Here is a 23,673-nt window from a genome sequence, read left to right on the forward strand (position 1 = left end):
CCTCTTCTTAGTGGCTGCACCATTCATCCAGCCCTCACACACAGGCACCGACATATATAGGGATATACACAAAGCAAAGTGAGGTGCATGCACAACAGGGTGTGTACACAGCACAGACTCGCAGACCGACAAAGCACAGCAATCCCCCCTTCTGCATCTCAGTGGCTGTGCGACCCCAGTGAAACACACACACACAACCTGCAGCCAGCCCGGTCACCACAGTGACACACAAACTGCACCCCAAGTCACACACTGTACAACATAGGCGGCTCCAGCACCAAGATGTCCAACCGAGCTGTGTGCCGGGAGGCAAGTCATGCCGGGAGCTGGTACACCGCCTCAGGTACTGCGTTGGGGGTGCAGGGTAGGAACGGGGATGTGCGAGAGGTGGCAGTGGTGGGGGTGGAAGAAAGGTGGGAAGAGAGTGGGGGAGGGGTGAAAGGGTGTTTGTGGGGGAGGGGTAGTTATGTGCTTGTCTATGGGTTTGGAGTGGCAGTAAGGAATAGGGTTGGGATGTAGATTCCCTTAAAAGTGGTGGTTTTGTGGCTATTAGCCACAAGCATGAGGATTTTGTAATCATTGAGTGTGCTACATGCCGGTGTATGGCTTCTATGTCTCTCTTAACCTGTACCACCATGCAAGAGTTCCACATGATCCTTTGTTCCTTCCCTGGGAGGGTTATTTTTACCAAGGAGCCAAAACTCCTGAAATGGCTACCTCTCCTACCGCTATCTGATGAACATTATTCACATATCGCTGATCTTACCGACATGCCTAGCATTATCATTGGCCAAGGGTGTTTTCTTTTGTGGCGTGGGTTTGCCCTGCATAATGCATGGTTGACTTACCGAGCTTTGTTCGGTTTTAACAATACATGCCGCAGGGTCGAAGATTGGGCACATTGGGACTGGCCCTTTATAACGTATAGTTTGTTTAGTGACATAAAAGGTTCTATTTCTCCAAAAATTCATGTGCATGACACCAAATTACAACTAATAGTATGCCCCAAATATAGCCCATTTCTAGAATGTTTGATAGTACATAAGGCCTACAGGAAGTACAATAAATTCCCTTAATCCTGGAACAATTAAAATATTTGGGATGGTGGTGTTTGGAATCACAAATGGCCATCAGCATTTTCATTGTCTTAGTAGCGAAGGATTGTCACGTGGTGCGTTTATGATCTCATAACCCCTTATATGCCTAACTTTCTCGCATGCTATTCTGTCAGCTGTATCCTTGGCCTCAATCGTGAGGCGTTATCCCCATTCCCCCTATTATTTGTAGATACCATTTCATCAACATTACCCTATGTTGGCAAAAACATTTACGCTACACAACACAGTAGAGGACAATTTGGTTGCCATTTTAGCCTTGCGTGTGTAATAGAGATGCCCGATTCTAAATATTCAGTACATGTATGATGGCGGCCATGTGTATTTTAGTACCTGTGTTTTTGTTCAAACATTGAAGCGCCCTTTGAAAATGCGGAGGTTTGTGCCCAAGTCTCACCGATCTCTCAGCTTTGGCATTATAGCCTTAAAGCGTGCCTCATTGCTAGCTAAAATGGTGCCTTCACCTTCCATCTTAGCACCTTAAAGCATCTGAAAGACCTTCTGGCTTGGCTTGTGAGCACCTTGGACTCTGTATACAGGCAAAATGGGACTTTCATTACAATAAGTGATTTGTTGAAGCAGATACTGAGGAGAACGTTGGTGTTGCCTTCTGGTAACAGGAGTACAGAATGGCACGGGGACTTTGGAGTAGGGTTTATGGAGAAATAGTATCAAACGATCAGACAGTGTCCTAACATCATACTTAACAAAATCCAACAGGTGCAACCAAGTCTTCATGTATGGAGAGAACCTGTCCAGCATGGCAAGCCTGGGCATGTTTAACCCACGTTAAGGATTGTAAAGCATTTTAGTGATGTCACAGCAGGTTTGAATACATGTACACCATACACAGACACTATTATTATTATCTTTTAATTATGTGGCACCAAGAATTTAGGCAGCGCTTACGATACATATATTCAAGGAGTATGACACAACCAGAACTGACAGAGAACCAATTCACTGGAGATAGAAGGCTCTGCTCACAGGCTTACCTTGCGCAGAGGAGGCTTGCCGTGCATTTCAGGTCTGGACTGCCCCAATGACTGAGGCCAATCTGATATGCTCATAGACAGGTCTACTCTGTAATAGTGCAAGTGAGCCAAAAACTGACGATGCCCCCTCCTGAAAAGGCACTTTCCTATAGGGCAGGCTATTTCAGCGCTGTCAGTTCTCGGTTTGAAAAGTGGCTCCCATTTTGGTTTTCTCACCTTGGGTCGTTAAGATGTGCCCAGACGTGGGTCCCTGGTTCACTGCGCTTAGTGGGATATCAGCCCTACCACGCTGACGAGGCGTATGAGAGGACTCTGTGGTTGCTGTGTTCCTTGTGCAGAGGAGGCTTGGCATGCATTTTGGGTCTGGACTGCCCCGATGGGTGAGGCCAATATGATATGCTAATGGAGACATCTACTCTGTAATGGTGCAAGTGGACAAAAAAACTGTGATGCCGCTCCTGAGAAGCCACTTTTCTATAGGGCCAGGCTAGTTCAGCGGTGTCAGTACTTGGTCTGAGATTTGGCTCCCATTTTGTTCTTCTCATCACAATCTAGAGGATATGGGGTGAAGGGAAACAAAGGGAAAAGGGGAGAGATGCTTCCATTTTAACAATCTATACATTTTACATTAAACGATACACTATACATTAAACATGACAGTGTTGGCTATTTGAATGATTTGTGAAGTGAGTGAGTTGAAACCACAACTCTTCCTTAAGTGAATAAACCCCTGTGTGTCAAGTACAGATACAGCCAGCCACACAAAATCAAAAACACAATGCAGATTGTGTGTGTTTATGTATAAAAATTTAATAGTCTTGCGCAAAAATATTTATGCCAATTTAAAAGTCAAAAAATAAAGTGATTATATATAATATAATGTGATACAAACAATATGTATAAAATATATATATTAAAGAAACAATACTTATATTTTTCGTTTCCGTGCTCTATCTTTTTTTCTATTTCTCAGTTGTGGTTTTTCTCCCAGTGTTTCAATGTATACAAGAAAAAAAGAAAAATAACATAGTGTTTTCCGTAAAGGCAATACATTTGTATCAAATATTTCGAATACGGTATCCCACTCACATTGATGAGAGCATTATAGTTTGCTCTGACTTTCTGGGCGTAAATTGAGCGGTTCCACCCGCCAAAAAAACTATATAGGCTTCCGAAACTCCTTCCCGTAGAAAGCAATCGGTCCACACGATAACGCCGCAAGGCGAAAACCAATTGTCGGTCCACACAATATCACCACGGAACAAAGCAAAGAGGCAAAAAAATGTGTACAGATATTTAATTTGTTTACAAAAAAAGTGCGGTATGCTCACATTTAAGATCTCTTTCTCGGGTCTCTCTCTACAAGGGGACAACTTCCGAGTATAACAAAATAATAACGAAAACAGCACGCAGACGCGTTTCGCCTTAATCAGGCTTTCTGAAAGACCATTGAGAAAGCCTGATTAAGGCGAAACGCGTCTTGACACACAGGGGTTTGATATTTGATACAAATTTATTGCCTTTACGGAAAACACTATGTTATTTTTCTTTTTTTCTTGTATACATTGAAACACTGAGAGAAAAACCACAACTGAGAAATTGAAAAAAAGACAGAACACAGAAACGAAAAATATAAGTATTGTTTCTTTAATATATATTTTTTATACATATTGTTTGTATCACATTATATTATATGTAATCACTTTATATTTTGCCTTTTGCGCATTTTTGTATTTTGGTAGAAAGGGGTTATACTTAAGTTATACTTAAGTGTTTGCAGCACCTGTTATAATATATTTTAATTGAACCTTTACTAAACTTTATTATTGTGTTTATGTATGTATATCGTGTGCAGCCAACATGCCGCAGTCTTTCCGAGCCAGGACTATGTCTTCTTTTAAAATGAATAAAGGCTCCAGGCACTCAAGGGTTCCAGCCTTTATTTATTTTGATCTACTGGGGAGCTGGCCCTTCCTGGCACAGTTAAGCACTTGAGTTCCTTTGGTGTGTGTGCAGATTCCTCATTCTGGTGACTCGCTATGTCTTCTTTTAGTCATGGAAATGTGGCATCTGTCTTCTAAAATGCAGGATTACTGATAATGAAGCAGGCGACAATAGTAATAAATGACCATTTGTAATTTTTTTTTCTCTGTTAATTTGCATTCCCGTTCATAAATGAAGCTAGGGAACATATAACCTCATTATTAACAATATATCACATTATTGGATGATTAGGGATAATGAGTGGTGGCCTTAAAGGTTTACACTTATCAAAGCTGAGATTCTTCCAAGTTGGCACCGAGCAAACTTCCTCTGAGACTTTGTAATGTAAGAGGCCATTGTGGTGAGGCTGACAGGTTGCTTCTATACGGTTTCTTGGCCAACAACACCCTGTATACCTGGCCTTCTTTGGATATTTCTATATACCTGATACAGGTGGCTGGTACACACCCAAACTGGGTTCATGCTGTCAACAACCAGACTCCAGCAGTCTATTAGATTCTGGTTAGGTGGTCTCTATAATACGGCTACAGCTCTGTGAATGGCTACACTGATACAGCTGCTTGAGGGCAAAATCAGTCCACTGGTTGGATCGGTGTAAATGCAGCTTTGGCTGTTCATAGTGGGTTTTGAAACTGGGCTTTAGGTGGATGTAGGCCAAGTGGCTGGTACATGCTGCCCTATGTCAGGTGCAGAAGTAGTTCAATTGAACATGCTTCTTTGATTATTCCTATTCAAGCAGCAATCAGCTGAGTAATATCTTGTTTTCAGGAAGATAATTGGTTTACTAACCAATCAGAGGGTAGTTCACTTTTTAGGGGCAGAGAGTTTCGTATATATCATTCAATAGCATATACAAAAGGATGGGACGATTACAGTAATTTCAATTTAGTGTTTGGATTATACAAGAAGTCCTTTGCTGTGTAAATGATTTGTCCAATTGATTTGTTGTTTCTTAAGAAGTATGTCATTGGAACAAAGCTGAAGTGGAGGCGGCCATGTCATTTTCTTTCTTTTTCACACATCTGTTGCTGTGCAATGCATATATTTGATACCATTATAAGTGGAATATTCTGCCATTTCTCCTAAAACAAATCTCAAGCATATCACTGGGTGAAACTGGGCTGCTGTGGACAGTTGAAGGGGCTAAACTTAGTAGTATTGTCTCTTCTCCCCACAGCAAGAATCGTAGACTGTGTAAAACACAAAGACCTCCTTTCCTCCCCTTGTGGGACCTCTTTTCTTGCTGTCCTGAAATGCCCTCTGCTCAGCTGTTTTGCTTACGCAGCCATTCTCTCTGTTGTAGATTGCGGCCCCCTCTTCACTTCATTTTGATGCAGTGTGTTCTTGCATTGTGTTAAATTCTAGTTAAATATTGAAGTCTACATTGCTTACTCAATTCAAGGACCAGGAAATAACAGATGCCTTTGTCATTTTGATGAAGAATTGTATGTCTCTGCATTAACTATGGCCTTTATGGTTGGTTAAAGGCCAACCATGATTTTATTTTTGTGTTAATAATAATATGTTGGTCTTCCTAATGCACGGTTAATGCACCTTACCTCTACACACTGTTACAATGATTAAACACCACTGCTATTCCCGGTAATTTCCGCTTTGTACATACACACATTTTCTAAATGTGCACAGTGCATTCATAATGCTGCAGTATTGCATACAAAGCATACATTGTTAGACCTCAAAATCAAGGAAATACGTGTGTCATTTTTAATATTATTACTATATCAATCTGGGATAAGAAAAGTGGATACAGCATACGGATAAAACATCTTTTTCAATGTTGACCCAATTAAAGGGATCCACTTCAACCAAAGACTTAGACCAGGCATAGGGATAATAAGGCTTTTCTATGTGTATTGATTATTTACATTCATTAGTTACTGAAGTGTGCAGAGGGCATTTGGGGAAGTGATAGGCTCACTTTTTTTATTGTGATGTGTATGAGTTGATTTTTTATGCATTGTGTATTTGTTTTTGTAGGACCCCAGCTGAGTGCGCAGTTGGATGGGTGGCTGTCCCAGGCGCAAACATCTAAAAGACCTGCAAGAGCCATCATTGCACCGTGAGTAGTATTGTTTGTCTTAACTGTTATGTAAATAGTTCTTGCATTTACAGATGATATATAAAATATTTGGTTCTAGGACTCCTAGGCACCAAGCAGCATGGGGTCTACCTTGAAACTCTCTGGGTTTTGCCCGGAGACCCTTTACCCACTTCCCCTCCAACCACGAGGTTTTCCTGTGTGTGAGGCTAGCTCTGTACGCAATGAGCGCGGGACAGCCCACTGACTTCTGCAGGGCCCCCTACTTGCATCTTGAAAAGTGAGAACTCAGGCTACCTGGGGCCCGGATGTTCCCAGTAATGCATGGGGGTCGATTCTATGTGCCCACATTGATTGGAAGAGATCTGTGATCTCCCTTGTAACTGTCCCTGTAGCGTCAAAACAAGCAAAAAGTAAGACACAAGAGTTTTATACCACTGCTTCGGCCACAATGTGCAGGCTGATGATGTTGAGCATTGGTATGGGCTGTCATATTGTGCAACAGAACCTCATGAGATGGTCTGTGGCAGCACCAGCACCTTCTCTACGCAGATCTAAGAGATGGCACAAAAGTACAGTTAAATTGTACCTCAAGTAGCTACGGAAAGAGTTGGGCCCATTAGGCAGTGGAGTATAGGATCTTTGCCTTCATGCCTATGATTAATGGGAGCCCAGTGCAAAGTGTGGGAGATAAGCTAAGGCCATCATCATAAACTGTATGCTGAAATAAAATCTTTGGATAAAGGTTTTTATTGCGCCAACATAGGAAAATATTTCATCTTCTATAATTACACCTTTGCCTTAAAACCCTTGGGCCAATATGATGATAAACATTTTCCTTATTTTATGTAATAAAACACCTATAAATGTATTGTATGGGGGGAGCTTATCACCTTTGGATTCTATAAATTGCAGATCCAAATGTTGGTCAGTCATCAGGAACATTCTGCTGGGTTCTGGCAGTTGGTCTACATTATAGCTTTTGCCATAGTTCTGTGTATATATATATATATATATATATATATATATATATATAAATATAATTTTTTTTTAACTTCAGCCCACAAAATGTGGAGCTCAGCTTGTGTATACGTGAGTGGCTGCTGCTGCTCAGCTCTTTAAAAGAAGCAGGCATGGATCGGGATGGAGGAGAACGACACAGAAGTCTAATTTTCAAATTATTATTAAAAATAAACACGTGCCCTGATTTGTTCATTAAGATGTATGTAAATTGGATTTCAATCTGCACGAAAATATATGGATCGGATGTCCAGCACCCTCTTCAATGCTATACAAGTGCAACAATACACATATAATTTATATTGTATTTTTACATTTTACCTTGTAAATAGTGTGTGATGGACAGTTCTTCGATCTCTAGTTTGTTTTGACCACCCAAACCCTTTGTAACATGGATATATAATTTTGTCCTTAGTCACGCCGGATACACCTACTGTGGGTCCTGTGCTGCTCATGCCTATAAACAAGTAGACCCTTCCATTACGTAAGTAATTGCTGTTTGTGGTTCTCTATCCTATACATGAATTCAGGGGAATATCCCTTTCGTAAGTGGTTTATATCTTGTTTTTTAAACCTAGACCAGTTGTTAAAATATAGTTTTTCTGAATAGTATGTATTATGAGTTTTACGCATCTCTACCTATTACCAGCATTAGTTTCTTTATTGGGTATAAGTTCTGTAGTATCTCACTTATCCTTATCTACTTATCCTTGAGGACCAAGCCCATGATTAAGGGTGGCTCTAGGCCATGGAGGGGTCATCTCTAATGCAAACTTCTAATCTGAATTTACAAATACAGAGGGACACAACCCATACGTTCACATGTATTAAAAAATACATCATAGTGATTTTACATGGCTCACTTGACATTTGTTGAGCAAGTAGTAACTCTGATAAGTCATAAACCTTCCAACTTTATTATATTCCTGATCATTAATATCTGTCATTTGTGTTTCTGCTTTGTAATTGGCTTCCACCAGTGAATGTTTCACCGCATCAGCAGGTTAGGTTCAGTGTTGGGCCGTGAAGAAACTGCTTACTGAGCAAAAATACATTGTTCTGCATTAATTGTAGCTTGCAGAACACATCCACAACCCTTGCTATTACTCAAAAAACATCAGTCAACAATAGCAGTTGTAAAACAGTAGTACATTTTGTGAAGAAAAAAAATCTTAACACTAGCTGTATAGTGCTTTCTCGGATATAGTCTGCCCCATAGTTATAGATATCTCCTTAAATCTGAATGTATTTTGGATTACTATCATTTTAGTGAAGCTACCATTATAGGGCTGCACATTATTATTTATTATTATTACTACAGGGCTCAACAAACCCCCCGGTGCCAGGTCGCCATGGCAAATAGAAAGCTCTTCCTGGTGCCCAGGGTGTTGCGTCACAAATCCGGTGTAGTGGGTGCTGTGAGATGCCCAGTGGGGTCACATAACACACGCTACATCACCCGCTGGGTGCCTCACGTCACTCACTTCACCGCACACCCGCAGGAAAGCATAGCGTGCCAGATTATTGATGGAAGAAGATAGCCAGCGCCGTGGACGGTGAGTGGGGGAACAGAGGAATCTCTGTTAATAAGTGGAAAGTTAAGATTCAGGATTTTCACACCTGAATACAGGATTAGCGATTATTTTACAGATTCAGTTTCAGTGTATTCCTAATTAACTAGAGAGCTTTTTAGTAAGCAGATAGTAGGCCGAGTAGAATGCCTGTTCTAGTGTGTTATATCACGTGTATGAAGTAGGTGTTTTTTTTTTGTTTTTCTTTTAGGAGAAGAGTCTTTATTCTTGGTCCATCCCATCATGTAGCCCTCTCTAGATGTGCACTGTCCACTGTAGAAATATATAGGACACCTCTGTATGATCTCCATATTGATCAAAAAGGTAGGTTCTAAAACACCTGATTTGCTGTAAACACCAACAAGGGGGGCCCTGAACTAGAAGAATTTTTTTAAGTGCGTAATCTTCTTTAGGCTACCCTTCATTTGGATGCTTTGGTGTTGCATTGTGATCATACCTGTGATTAGAGGTCCCTGTTCCAATGTAGCTATGATTTGGACTGCTACAATATTAAATAAGTCACCCTTTGTATCTTTTCAGTGTACGGAGAATTGTGGAAGACGGGGATGTTTGAGAGAATGTCTCTGCAGACAGATGAAGATGAGCACAGCATTGAAATGCATTTACCATACACTGCTAAAGCAATGGAAAGGTAAATTACCTCTTTAGTGTACATTGCCTTTCAAGGAAATTGCTGTACATATGAAGACTAGTGACACTCTAAATGTGACTGCTCATTTTACTCACAGTAATAATGTAACTATTAATGGGTCTCCATGTACAACTATGCTACACATTTCATTGAGCGGGTTATACTACCGTCCTTATTTTCTGCTATTCACTCTAATGCTGAAATGCTCTGTGCAGTTCCTCTTCAGATCTGCATAATGATGGAGCGGGGGCTACACAAGCTTCCAGCTAAGTTTGCTGGCCTTTATAAAGAGTAAATGTGACTAGCTGTTTGGGGGTAAAGAGATACTCACTGCTGTATAAGGACTTTCAAGGAGTCCTGTTTTCATGTTATGTTCATAGTGTGCTACGAGGCGGCGCTATATAAATAAATGTAATGTAATATTGGAGTCCGTTTTGAAGATGTTCTTTAGGTATTTGAGTTCTTTTGTTTTAACGTGTCCCCATGCTGCTTCTACTGAATGCAGGGATCATGCTGCAGAATGCTTCTTGCACATGTTCTGTAGAACTCCTCACTCTAGTCAATGGGAAAATCAACAACCAATCACATATGATACCTGACCACCTAATGTTTTCTTAGTATTCATTGGCTGTTAAAAATAATGCTGATATACCACAAAAACAAAAGATACACAGATTAGCCATATAATTATGACCACCTACCTTATATTGACTCTATCGCCAGTTCACCGTTTTTCCTTGCTTGGACAACTTTTGATAGGTACTGACCACTGCAGACCAGAACACCCCACAAGAGCTGCAGTTTTGGAGATGCTCTGACATCGTCTAACCATCACAATTTGGCCCTTTCAAAGTTGCTGAGATCCTTACCCTTGCCCATTTTCCTGCTTCTAACACATCAACTTTGAGGACAAAATGTTCACTTGCTACTTAATATATGCCACCCACTGACAGGTGCCATAATATCAGTGATATTCACTTCACCTGTCAGTGTTCATAATGTTATGGCTGATCGGTGTATTATATGTTGAAATTTACTGTAAGTATTTTCTTTTCAAGAGGAAACTCAAAAGAAAACCTACTTTTTAAGTAATTCAATGTTATGTGACATATATCCCTAATTTCTTTTATATATATTTTGTCTTCTTCAAGCCATAAGGATGAGTTTACCATAGTTCCTGTGTTGGTTGGAGCCCTTAGTGAATCAAAGGAACAGGAATTTGGAAAACTTTTTAGTAAATACCTAGCAGATCCCAGTAACCTTTTTGTAATTTCATCAGATTTCTGTCACTGGGGTAAGTAAAGCATATTTTTGTATCAAATATATGACAAGCAGTTTATCAAGATAACCTTTAGGCGTTCCATATATGATGGATAAATGGTGGCAAACATTTAACACACCTCAATTGCTTAAAGGTTTTTTTAAATTTGTCAAGTGTGTATGTATGCAACACTCTTTAGTGTTTTTATAGACTTCATGCAAATGGGCATGAATTGTATAGTTACAAATAAAAACATGCCTATTCCTGTATTCTTATCAGTCAAACAGTTCACAGATCAGCAAAACACAGTTAGCATTCAAGACTCACACAAGTGATATTGCTAAATGAAATTGCATGAATATAGTCATAAAAAATAAGGGGCTTTAATCTCAAATGTCCCTTAAATATGTTTTATAGTCGTGTGTTTTTTGCTCTTCTTTCCTTTTGGCTCATAGTCCCTCTTCTGTGTAAGTTTGCTAGACTGTATTTGCCCAGTTAGGGCAGACTCTACACATTTTATTGCCAGCAGCACAACCCAGATCTCTGAGGGAAACTATCTTTATCAAAACCTGTTGCTTAAGATCAGCAAATTAGTTATACAAAATGCTATATTTTCAGATATGTCTTAAATTTCCATTCTTTCAAGATCATGTAGTGACTTATTCTTGCTGATCCTTTTTTTCTTCTCCAGGGCAAAGATTTCGTTACACATATTATGACGAATCTCAAGGAGAAATTTATAGGTCAATCGAACATTTAGATAAAATGGTAAATATTTATTTTTTTGTTAATTACAGTAACATTTTTAATTTTAAGGCTAAATTAGTCCCATTTCTATCCCACCTTTTTATTCACTGCTTGCTGAAATATGATTATAAATTAGGGAATCATAATTAAAGATAATTAGGCTATTTGGTAAAACTGAAAGCTATTACCCTTTGCATTTGTATGTTGTGCTGTCATTGTAAAAAGTATACAAAGATTTATTTGGCAAGGTAAGAAGCCAAGATTAGGACTTACACTTTTATCTAGGAAAGTAAATGATGGGGGGCCTCGGAGTTCCTAATATAAAACAGTATCAAGAGGCCTGTATGGTAGCACATGCAATGGCGACTCAGATAAGTGGAATAAAAGAAGAAGTATGGTACCAAATCGAGGAGATTGCTATAGGCCTAGATGGGTTGGCAGTACTGCCATGGTCTATTAGAGGGGTAGAGAGAAGGTGTGAGGCGGTAATAGGATCTTCTGTCCTAAGTGATATTTGCGGCACCTGGGGAAGGGTAAGGAAGAAGTTAGCCCTCCATAATACCTTAGCGGACTTCCTTCCCTTGGAAGTAATAGAGTCTAGTATAGAGGATATTAATTTAACAAGGTGGAAACAGGCCGGAATTCTAATTATCCAGGATCTATACTTGGATAAAGTATTAAAATCCTTCCCCCAGATACAGGAGGAGTATTCACTCCCTACCAAAGAGCTATTTTCCTATTTAAGAATTAAAGGTTTCTTTTCAAAATATGTTATATTAAATAGTGGAGAAAAATGGGAAATATTAAACTCTATATATAATACGACAAATACCAAGGGAATGATTACTAAGTGTTTAAACCTAATTACGAACATATCCCAGTGAGGGCTATTAAGAACTGGGAGAAGGATTTGAATAGAAATATCTCCTGGGATATGTGGAAAAATATAATAAGATCGGTCAACAGCGAAATACACTGTCTAAATATTAGAGAAAACTTCTTTAAAGTATGCTACAGATGGTATCTTGTCCCAAGAAAATTAGCAAAAATGTATGAGAACACCGAAGCTAACTGTTGGAGATGTGGAAAGGAGGATGGTAGCTTTATGCACATTTGGTGGACTTGCCACTATACTACGGTCCTTTGGAAAGAGATTCTCAATAAAATTGAGAAACTAATTGGGGTAAAGATACCCATAACACCGGATTGTGCATTAATACATTTAGATTGGCCAAAAGTTTCAAATCTACATAGATGCATAATGATTCATATTCTTCTATCTACAAAATTACATATAGCGAGGAATTGGAAAAGTAAAAAAATGCCGAAATGGGAGGAGATAAAGTTAACTACAATATACCATTGTAAAATGGAACTGGGTGCGACCAGGCTAAATGGGTATAGTCTAACCAAAATTAGAAAATGGGAAAAATGTTTACAGCTTCTTGAAGCTGAAGTATGATGAGCAGCTGGGTTATTTTCCTTTATATCGCATCTCCAAAATCATTTTCTTTTTCCTTTTTTTTTTTTTTTTTTTATGTATATATTTCTTTTTAGTTACTGTATGTGAGTAATTGTGTAATGTGTATTTTTCTTTTTTGTGTTGTTTGTGTATGGTGTAATTATAATACAAATTAACGCCATACATTGTCTGGAAAAAACATAATAAATATTGAAATATTAAAAAAAAAAAAAAAGAAAGATAAAAATAAAAAAGTATACAAAGAGTTAAAAAGTAACTCTCACCTTAACTCTGCTCAAACACCGATCCATTGACATTGGTATTCTGCAGTTGAGTAACACATAATATCAGTGAAATTTGAGATTACAGGATTTCAGTCATTGATTTGGGTACCTAACTGAACCTCATTCACCTTTTACTATTGAAATACAGTACAAAGACTGCATCATACCATTGATGTAATCTCATCAGACTTATGTCTTATCATGTAGCCATGCATGTGCTGTACTGCTACAGCAGTAGTTCTGGCCAAACACAGCTGAAAAATGACTTTTTCTTTCTAAATCATACAGTACATTGCCTCTCACGTAAAGGCCTGAAGACTGTGGAAAGAAAGCATGAGCTCAGACTAGGTTGACTACATTCTTTTTCTAGGAACCACATCAACTTTTGTGGAGAAGAATATTTAAAGAGCTACCCTGCATTTTGCATAATGTATTAACAGACACAAAGAAATCAGTTACCCAATTATACATGCCACATGCTGTGAGCAACATGTGAAATGTTACACCAATGTGGTAACTGTGGCAAAGGCACATTGCTATTGTTAAAATTCAACTTTGATACCAGATCTTATTGTAAGTTTTTTTTTTCTTTATTTCTTTAACATAGGGTATGGGCATTATAGAGCAACTAGATCCTGTGCCATTTAGTAATTACTTGAAGAAATACCACAACACTATATGCGGAAGACATCCCATTGGGGTTTTATTAAACGTATGTATTACTTCTTTAATTCATTAATGCGTTTGGATAAACCCGTCCTGTCTCTTCACTTTCCACTTACTGTTAACAATATGGTATATCCAGGAAGTTTAACTTGTGCATCAATCAAGAAAATGTCAAGTCTGTGTCATAAGAATAATTTCGATTCCCCTTAAGTGATCCGAAATTAAATTAAAAATAATCTTATCTGTTGCTGTATCTTATGTTGGAAGAATTCTCTCTACTCCCCTAAATACCTTGAAAGTCACAGTTACTTTTGATCAAATTCCAGCTGGATATTTTTATCTTCCTGTTTCAACAAGCATCAATAAATATAGTCTTTATCATAACAATTTTTTTTACATATATTAGGTTTTTTAATACTTCCCAAAACATTTTATTAATATTTTCAGACAGAAAGCTATCTCTGAGATTCACTTATTAAAAATTAAATTATATATTTAAGACATTGTTTTTAGCAATCTTAAAGCAATTGCTTAAAAAAAAATCAGTGCATATAAAGCTTTTTTTTCAAAAACTGCAGTAAAATAGCATATAGTGGTAAAATATATTTTAACAAAGTTGTGTGTTAGCGCTAGACTAGAAGATACCACTGAAAGTAAAACTAACTCTTACAAGCGTTAGACTTTAATTCATTCCCTTATGCTGTATTGAGACTGAAAAACAGTATCTTAGAAGAAAGATAGATACAATTTGTAATTCACAAATTCTTGCTTTCTTTTTCCCCTCTAGGCTGCATCAGAACTCCAGAAAAGTGGAGTTAATATGAGCTTTTCATTTTTGAATTATGCCCAGTCTAGCCAGTGCAGAAGTTGGCAAGACAGCTCAGTGAGTTACGCTGCTGGAGCACTCATAGTGCATTGAACCACTGAAGTCTCAGGGATGCCACCTGAAAACACAATGCTGACACAAACCTTTCCTTTTCTGTCCATGGGGCCATTGTCAAGCAGTGGCTTCGTACTGCCCTGCCTTGTGGGTTTAGTGGAGCCTCAATCTTGTTTAAATCTTCCCTGTTCCTTTTTTAGTAGGTGTAGTCCTATCTTGATTTTTGACTCCATTGAAAAATAAAATGTCTTTCTTGGTTAAGGTAACAGAACCTAAGTTGTGTCGAAGTGTTTGTGAAAGTTGGTGGTGGCAAATCATTGAAAAATGCTAGTTACATGGGTTAAGTTAGCCTTTACCATAACCCAAATTTGCACTCTTTGCAGATATGTGCACATATATTCAGCTTTCAGAATAGTTTTGCAAGTTGTAAAACAGAAAAAGTATAAAAAAGAGGAGTGGAAGCTTTTTAATAATAAAAAAGCATTTATAAATTATCCTTTATCCTGTATTAGAATATAATACAATTCATGTATAGTTGGTTATTACCAGTGTTGTACAACAAATACCTTCTATTTTAGTTGCTAATAAAGGGCTACACAACCAAACGTGATGTCTTTATTTTTTGTGCTTAACGTTCAGGACGTCATCTAGGTGGTTTCTGTATACAACATTATGAGGTTTTTATATCGCTCTGTTATGCTGCATTTTTATGGAATCAACTAGCTGCATTTATATGCATTGTATTGTCAGAAAGGACATAGTATGTGCTCAGCCAACATATTTGCAGGTTATATCTGATGGCAAAATGTATACTGGTAATTTGTAAAGCCAAAACTATGACCCTGCTAATTTTACTTCCTAGAAGACCTCTTTCATTGAATTTACCTACAAAAATTATATATTGTTTATATTGTGTATGTGAGGACAAAAGAAGGGCTTTCTTTAGATACAATTTTTTATCATATCTAATCTCCTGTAAAATAAAAGACGGTGAAAAATTGGAAGAAAAAACTCCTTTTCTCACTTTTATTTGAATAACCTTTTACACATCTACAAGAGCTAATGGCAAATGCTGCTAAGTAGACTCTAATATTTGTCCTGAGATAAAAAATACCCAGTGTTATAACCAAGTTATACGGCCTATTTGGGACATCTTTGAAGCTGGCCAATTCAATTTACCTTGATCAAGCCATATATTTTTGAAAACTAGACACCCCACTAACACTTTCCGTTTGTCTTTGTCAAAGTTTGTGTTGTTTTTTTCCCCACACAAATTGTACTTCAGGTATGAATTTATAGCTCCTGGTATTTGTCACTGTCAAACAAGACCCCAATATATGTTCAGCCATATCTCCTGAGTAAGGTGGGGGCTAAAAGGCCACATTTGGGATGTGTGCATTTTTTTAATTTAGAATTTTACCATCTGGTCTTTCTGCCATCATGTCCTATTTGGGACATCTTTGAAGCTGGCCAATTCAATTTACCCCAATCAAACAATATGTATTTTTTTAACACTAGACACTGCATGCTATTTCAAATGCTAGTATTTAACTCTTTCCATGCACAAATTCTACCACTACCAAATGTTGTGGTAGTAATTTTTGTGTGTTTTTTCCCCAATATGTGTTCAGCAACATCTCCCGAGTAAAGTGATACCACCCATGCGTATGTACGGTTGCGTGGGGACTAAAAGGCCACACTTAGGAGGTGCACGTTTTAATTCATTTTGACATCTGGTCCTATTTGGGACATCTTTGAACCTAGCCTATAATTATGTTTACATGTTTCAATATTTTTATTTATTTTAACTATTTAAAATGTTTAATTATTTTTAAATATATTTTACTAATCACATTATGATTAGAAAGTTGGGCTGCTTTGACTAGGATGGTTGAATGCAGTACCTGTATTTATTTTTTTTAATAGGTGCCACCATCTTGCGAGAGGCAAAATCTCGCAATGGTGCTTGTGACCGCTCTTCGGTGTCACAGCGCCTTGAGGTGTTTCAACAACACTGTTTGAGTTTAGGAGGTGACTGATGATTGCCTTCTTAGCTCCTTTAAAGCAGGCATCTGCCGCTATTTTGTATATGGCGCACATGGACGATTCAGCAAAAGAAAGTGATCTTTGATTTAATGTCATGAAGTGCTATGTCATCTGCCATTAACTGACCTTTTGGCTGTGACAGGGGCACATCATTGGTCGTTAATACCCGTTTGTGCCACAACTGTGGGTACCAGGTCAGGCAGGGAATAAATGCTTGTTCAGGACCCTGTGTTAGTCTGATGAAGGCTGATGTCTCAAGCTGAAGATGGGTCTGCTGCAGCTTTAACTCTGGGGTTGAGGACCATCTGCCTACAAGGTTCAACAGGTCAATCGGATGGAAGCAGGGCAGACAGAGAGGTAGTCAAGATCAAAGTAAAAAAAGTATAAGGCAAGGGATACTCCAAATGCAAGCCAATGTTGAATACTAAGTATGGTGGGCTAATCAGAGGCAGAGTCAAAGTCCAGTCAGGATAAAACAAGGTACCAATGGTTGTAGAACGAAAGCTAGAAAACAGGCAACCATGAACCAGACAGATAAATCACCAAACTGAAACCAGCAACAAAGAGCGGAATTAATGGTCCAGCAAGGGAAGCTGGGAGGAACACTGGAATATAAAGGCCACCGATGACAACATTGCCCACAGGTGTGTCAGGATCCTGAACAAGGAATGCAGAGGGGGCATGAGGGGACAGAAATCCCAGCAACCACAGATCCATGTGCTGGTGAAATGAGTAAGGGTATAACTATATTTACATTAAAAGGGCATTAGCCCCTGCTATTTGGCTAAGTAACATTGTTAAAACATGAAACAAACCAAATAAAGGTTAATACTACAAAAGAGATCCTGGTCGTGACATATATATTACTGCCTTTGTTAGTGCTCTGTTTTATGGTAAACCAAACTTTCTATTACTTTTAAACAGTATGTAACGTGCACGACAATTCTTCCTCTGTATAGGTCCCTGGGAATGATTTATGACTTTCTTTTGTTCTTGTGATATAGTTCAGGAAAATAGATCCCACGATGAAAATGCGAACAAAACAATGATAACATCCAAAGCCGCTTATTATATGGATCCTGACCTGTGGGTGTATTATTACAAAATTCTTCATTTTGTTCTCATTTCTATTTCGGTCTATAAATCCTAGTATGTATAATCTCAAAATTTACCTCTAATTAACCCACAGCTTTGATGCCGAGATGACTTAATCACTCAGGAATCTTTATAAAAAAAAAAGAATATGCATGCTGCAGGGCAGTAATTATATTAATGCAGCCAAGCACTTTTTTTGCATAGACACGGAAATCAGGATACTATGACCAAAATTACTTTGCGTAATATTGTAAATGTAATTTGTGTAAATATACTGTTTTGAATTTTCCATACATACATTTGAAATAAAGGTGATGCTTAGAGCAAAATGCATCCAAGATAGGACAACCATGACCTTACTCTATACGCAGTCCTATGGTCAATGCAGTCACTTTTATGGAAAGTGTTATCTTAACACCAGTTTCTCATGATCTGCATGCTTGTTCTGTCCTTTAATGTTAAATCTCCCCTATTGTTAACTTTCTTATTACTACTTGTTAGTTCAAGGAAACCATTTTTCCAGAATGAATGAGGAAAAAGAAGAGAAATCTAGGGCCGAAAAGGGATTAAATATGCTGGTTTGAGGCCACAAATCCCACCATCCATGAGGTGAACTTGGTAAATATCTACCAAAACAAGACATTGATTGCCAAAAACAAAAGACAGTTCCCCTTTAATTCGAGCCGTTACAAGGTAATCAAGCAGTGTGACAAGATACATATAAAAATGTATTTTAAAGTATAACATTTGCTATTATTGTCAAGGTTATTATTATAAAGGTTGTAGTAGTAGTAGCAATATAGTTATTAACCTTAGTATTTGTTTGCAGATTACAAGCAGATGCAGTAATTTTTTTGTTGTAAATATATCTTGCACAAAGAAGCATCTTGACTTTTTCTGTATTGGCATCACCTTCAACCAAAGACTCCATCTTCTCTAGGACCAATATGGCTATATCTATTTATGCTATATTCTATTTTCTTGATCCAATTTGCTTCAGGAACAGTTCTGTTTCCCAGTTGAAATATTGTTATCCTTTGTCTGTATACACTACTTGTTGTGCAGTTTTAGCTGACACAGGTCAGTTTGTAGATTGTTATGTACTTATTTTTAGAAGATACGTTGTAGTGGTGTAAAACAATAGGTACTATTATCACGCAAGTAGACTATACAGCTCCTAAGGGTCATACCATGAAAACAATATATTAGTTGCAAGCAATTGTTTCCATGCTAATGGCAGTGAAGAAAGCTGTCAGTTTCCATACTCTGATTACTCTTCACAGATGAAAAACTTTTTATTTCATAAGTAAAGTACTTTACTGCATTACACTCAGCAGGTGTTTCATGGTACATGTGTCATATTTTCCTTACACTTTCTTCCTTTTCTTTCTTATGACCACAAGATGGCAGAGCCACAAATCAAATGCTAGTTTTTGTATTAAGGACATGTGTTTAATGTCAGAACAATCAGTCCCTCCACTCATCAGATATGTGTTACAAGTTAGAACAAAATAGTGACAGGGACATTGGTTAGGATTACAAGAAAAGGGTCCTAAAGCACAGACTTTAGAAGGAAGACATTGAATATTCCAGGTATTTTCATATCACAGAATTACTCAAAAATTATATTTTTTAGCGTGGGCCTGTGTTGAGATCTTGAAAGGTCCAAACACTCAAGGAGTGAATTTGCTCAAGCATGAAGACTTTATGTACAGCAACTTCCCCTGATTACAGTAATACTGTAATAATGTTTTTCTTTTTTTATAGGGCCACATCCCCTCTTATGTATTACCTTTAGTACACTATTTTTTAATACTACTTTGATTTGGGAGTAGTGAGTGATCTTGTTTACTATAGTTTTTACTCGCAGTGCTAGAACAATAGGACGTTGAAGCACATTAAAAAATAATTATTACTTTTTACTCTGTTTTCTTGGGGATCTCTATTATTTCTTATGGATTCCAGTTATATCATGGTGACATTACTAAGCTTGCTATTATTATGATCTTTTATTTATATAGCAGCAGTGTAGGACAAATCTTTAACTGGCAGACTAAGCCAAGCCAATACATTACTTAAGAGTGCCCTACCGACAAGTCTACAATCTGTATTTATTTAATTTTCATTTTTTCAATTTACTTGTTTCTTTTCTTGGAAGAGGAAAAAACTTTGATCTCCCCTGCACTGATTGCACTGTGATCAGCAAGCATGGCTCAAAGCTCCATGAAATCCACGATCAGCCATTCTTGATATAATGGTGTACCCCATGCTCTGTCGGAAGAAAGCCAGATCTTCTGAGCAGCAGCAGGGAGACATCCCTGTCGCTGCAAAAAAGCAGTATGTCCTAAGCTCACCTTTTATAGACATACCAGTACAGCCACGGCAGCGAAGGAGTTATAGTGCATGGAAAAATGAGTCCAAGGATGACTCAGGATAGGGAGAAGACACAGCACTTCTTGTATTTTGGTGAGAAGAAAGCCAGATCTTCTGGCTTTGTCGGAAGAAAGCCAGCTCTTCTGAGTAGCGGCAGGGAGATGTCCCTGTCGCTGCAAAAAAGCCTGGAAATACAAGTATGTCCTAACCTTACCTTTTATAGAATCTAAAACCTTTTTATAGAAGAATATAATATCCATTAGATGGATGAGATACATGATGAGGAAGTTAAGATAATTTTCTTTCATATCCAATTTAGCATTTCATTTTTTTTTGGATAAGCCTTAAGTGCATAGGGCATTAGGAACATTCTTGGCAGAAATACTAGTTCAAAGGGAACTTGAAGATGGAACTTCAAACCAGCAAGATAAGGCATTGGCCAGGTTAATATGTAGTTTGGAAAAACTACAAAAAGTAAAAATCTCACCAACCCTTACAGGAATTCAGTTTCTTGGCACCCTCAAGCTACTAGATATTATTGTGGTGAGTGGCAATAATATCGATTTACACAATAGGAAAATAGGTGCATACAGGTGCTAAAAGTGTATCAATTATAATGAAATAATAATACCTCTAATAGAGGGGTGCAGTCATAACAATTGGTGTTCTACTTCATTAAAAGTACACTTACTATTAACCCCTTTGTGGCAAGACTGGTTTTGTTTTGTACCCTTCATGACAATGGTATTTTTAAAATTTCTGCTTTGTTTGTGTGATTTTCTTGGTCTTTATTTACAGTAACCACACAAATAATATATTTTGTGTCAGGACAAGAATGCTTTCCTTAGATACCATATCATCTAATCTACTATATAAAAAAAAGATTGGGAAGAAAATGTTTTTATATATATATATCTATAAAGGCTAATGAAAAATACAGCTAAGCACATTCTAAAATTTGTCCGGAGTTTAAAAATACCCAATGTTTTTATGCTTTTCTGTTTAAGGTAATACGTTTGTTGGCAAGCCCAGAGGCACACAGGGCCTACCTGAATAAGAGGATTAGGAACCATCAGGCAGGATGGAATGCCAGGCCAGGAAGAACATTCAGGGAGATGTACAGCAGGCAAATCAGGAACCAGATACCTGGTCTCAAAACAAGCAGGGGTCAGTAGCGGGTTAACAGGATCAGGAGACAGAGACTGGTCTTAGTACAAGCCAAGGTCAGCAACGGTTAACAGGGTTAGGGGACAGAGATGTGGTCGTAGTACAAGTCAAGTTCAGCAGTGGGTTAACAGGTTCAGGAGACAGAGACATGGTCGTAGTACAAGTCGAGGTAAGCAACGAGTTAACAGGTAGGGGAATGGGAGTTGGTACAGGACTCAGCGTAGGGAACTGAGAAGCAGGAACGAAACACGCTTAGTCGTAGAGGCAAGCTCTAAAGACAACTGAGCACCCAACTAGGGGTGCCAAAGACTTAAATAGCGTCCCAGGGTACTTAGGGGTCATCCCGCCCAAATTGGGTGCAGGTCCATTTAAGAGTAGGAGTAGGTGTGCAAATGCGAATGCGCATCACAGACACTCACAGGATGCCGGTGCTGGCAGATGGCGTGGGACAGCTCCAGGATGCCGGATCCTTTGTTTATGAAGCAAAGCAGAGCCTGCAGGAGCACAGAGGACCCGGGAACATCGCAGGGTTAGTGGCGGTTTTGACAAAGCTCAAGTAAACATTTTTTCAAATCTGGTCATAAACATCCATATCTGATTTGGGACATCATTGAAGCTGGCTAATTCAATCTACTCCCATAAAACCATATAGTTTAGAAAAGTAGACACCCCAGGTAATTTCAAACAGTGGCATTTCCGTACACTAATTCTGCCACCAGCCTTTGTCAGTGTTTGTGGTAGTGTTTTTTTTACACATTGTAATTCACTGCCAAACAACACCCCAATATGTGTTCAGCAATATTTGCTGTGTATAGTGATAACACCCATGCATGGAATTGACAGCTTGTTTTGGGGCTAAACGCCACTTTTGGGACATGCCCAATTTTGACATCTGGTCATCCTGAGCCTTTTTGCATCTTGTATATACTGTTTGGCCTGAGAGTCTATGTGGTTGAAAGCTTGATATTCTGAGCATGATTAATGTTTATAGCTGTGTAAGTGGAACTGCTTTGTCTCATATATGAGTTACAATTGAATACAGTGGACGTATCTGTTTTTTCCTTTTGAGATTTGAAAACCATATACCTGGATACCATATACCATATACCTGGATATCCATATACCTATGTGTCCTATATAACAGTGGCATATGTCTGGAGATTACTTGAACAATCTGGATATGACTGCCTTCTGGTAAATTGCTCATTTGTTTAAGGGCCCATTTGATAGACATGATAATCCAACTACATCTACATTATAACTTGTCAGGTTGAAAAGCTGTTTAAAAAAAACAGAAGCTACACAAAACGGGTTTCTTCACTAAAGGGAAAGTCAACACTTGCTGGGTAAGGAGACTTTGAAGACATATCCCTGGTTTTACTATGCTTTCTGGGGTTGGTCCTTTATAATGTCTAGTGAAGTTAAGTGTCACGTTCTGCCCAGGCTGCGGAGCTGCATATCTCGCTCTCGCTTCAGTTTCCCTGTTTTGCTTCGATCCATTCCTGGATTTCCTTTTGCTCCTGATCTACCATTCCTTGCTTCTGCTTCAGCTCTTTGCTTCAGCTCTGTTTCCTTTATAAGGTGTGCCCCACCCACGTGTTCTGTTTGTCTCAATCTGCAGTCTAAAGGTATGTCTCAGTGCTTGGATTACATGTTTGGTTTGTTTCGTACCACTGTCAGCAGGGATTAGCGTTAGGACCCACCATCATTGGAGTACTTTGGCGTAGTGGTGGGCTAAGCATACTATGGCCATATGATGTGACGGAATCTCCAATAGTTATCAAATAGTCCTAGGCTAGTTTCTGTATTCATGTTTGTCTGTCTCTTATGTACCTTTGCCCTTCTTCCTTGTATCATCTGAGGATTCTGTGATATGTTTCATGCCTGCTCCAGGGTGCCTGCAGGATATCACTTCGTTTCATTCTGGACTTCATCCGCTGCTATATCAGGGCGCTGGTGTTTGCAACCAGGCCCTGTCCAACTCCACTACTACACTGTGACTCCTGCACACAATCTTTGGGCGCACTGGGTCCTTTCAGTTATCCGTATGGACCCGGTCTGTGACATTAAGGCAGTGAAACAACAACTCATTTTAAGAACCCAGGACTTACCTATGTTTGGACATGAGCCCTAAAACAACTAGGAAATCTCTGAGAGTGCAGGTGTTTTGAGGCCACAGTACTTCAGCACGGTAAGTGAACTACAAAGGGGGGTAGGGAGAGGGTAGATAGAAAGAAGGGGTTACGGAGAGGGTAGATAAAGAGAGGGAAGATAGT

The 23,673-nt window shown here is 38.6% G+C and overlaps 1 protein-coding gene across 1 annotated transcript; it reads left to right on the top strand.

Moving 5' to 3' along the window:
* The first annotated feature begins 107 nt into the window (after positions 1-107).
* Positions 108-15,321, top strand: MEMO1 (mediator of cell motility 1). The gene is made up of 9 exons (XM_053460794.1): positions 108-343; positions 6,113-6,194; positions 7,609-7,677; positions 8,976-9,088; positions 9,305-9,416; positions 10,568-10,710; positions 11,369-11,445; positions 13,778-13,882; positions 14,624-15,321. The coding sequence occupies exons 1-9, from the start codon at positions 283-285 to the stop codon at positions 14,753-14,755; spliced, it is 894 nt and encodes a 297-aa protein (XP_053316769.1). The 5' UTR covers positions 108-282; the 3' UTR covers positions 14,756-15,321.
* Positions 15,322-23,673: the final 8,352 nt, after the last annotated feature.

Source organism: Spea bombifrons, chromosome 3 (assembly GCF_027358695.1).
Source record: "Spea bombifrons isolate aSpeBom1 chromosome 3, aSpeBom1.2.pri, whole genome shotgun sequence".
Classification (NCBI taxonomy): Eukaryota; Metazoa; Chordata; class Amphibia; order Anura; family Pelobatidae; genus Spea; species Spea bombifrons.

Excerpts from the sequence above, each read along its gene's own strand:
- MEMO1 (XM_053460794.1), top strand. The coding sequence starts at position 283 with ATGTCCAACCGAGCTGTGTGCCGGGAGGCAAGTCATGCCGGGAGCTGG. Across the intron at positions 6,195-7,608 it reads GCAAGAGCCATCATTGCACC|TCACGCCGGATACACCTACT; the intron begins GTGAGTAGTATT and ends TTTTGTCCTTAG. Across the intron at positions 9,089-9,304 it reads TCTCCATATTGATCAAAAAG|TGTACGGAGAATTGTGGAAG; the intron begins GTAGGTTCTAAA and ends GTATCTTTTCAG.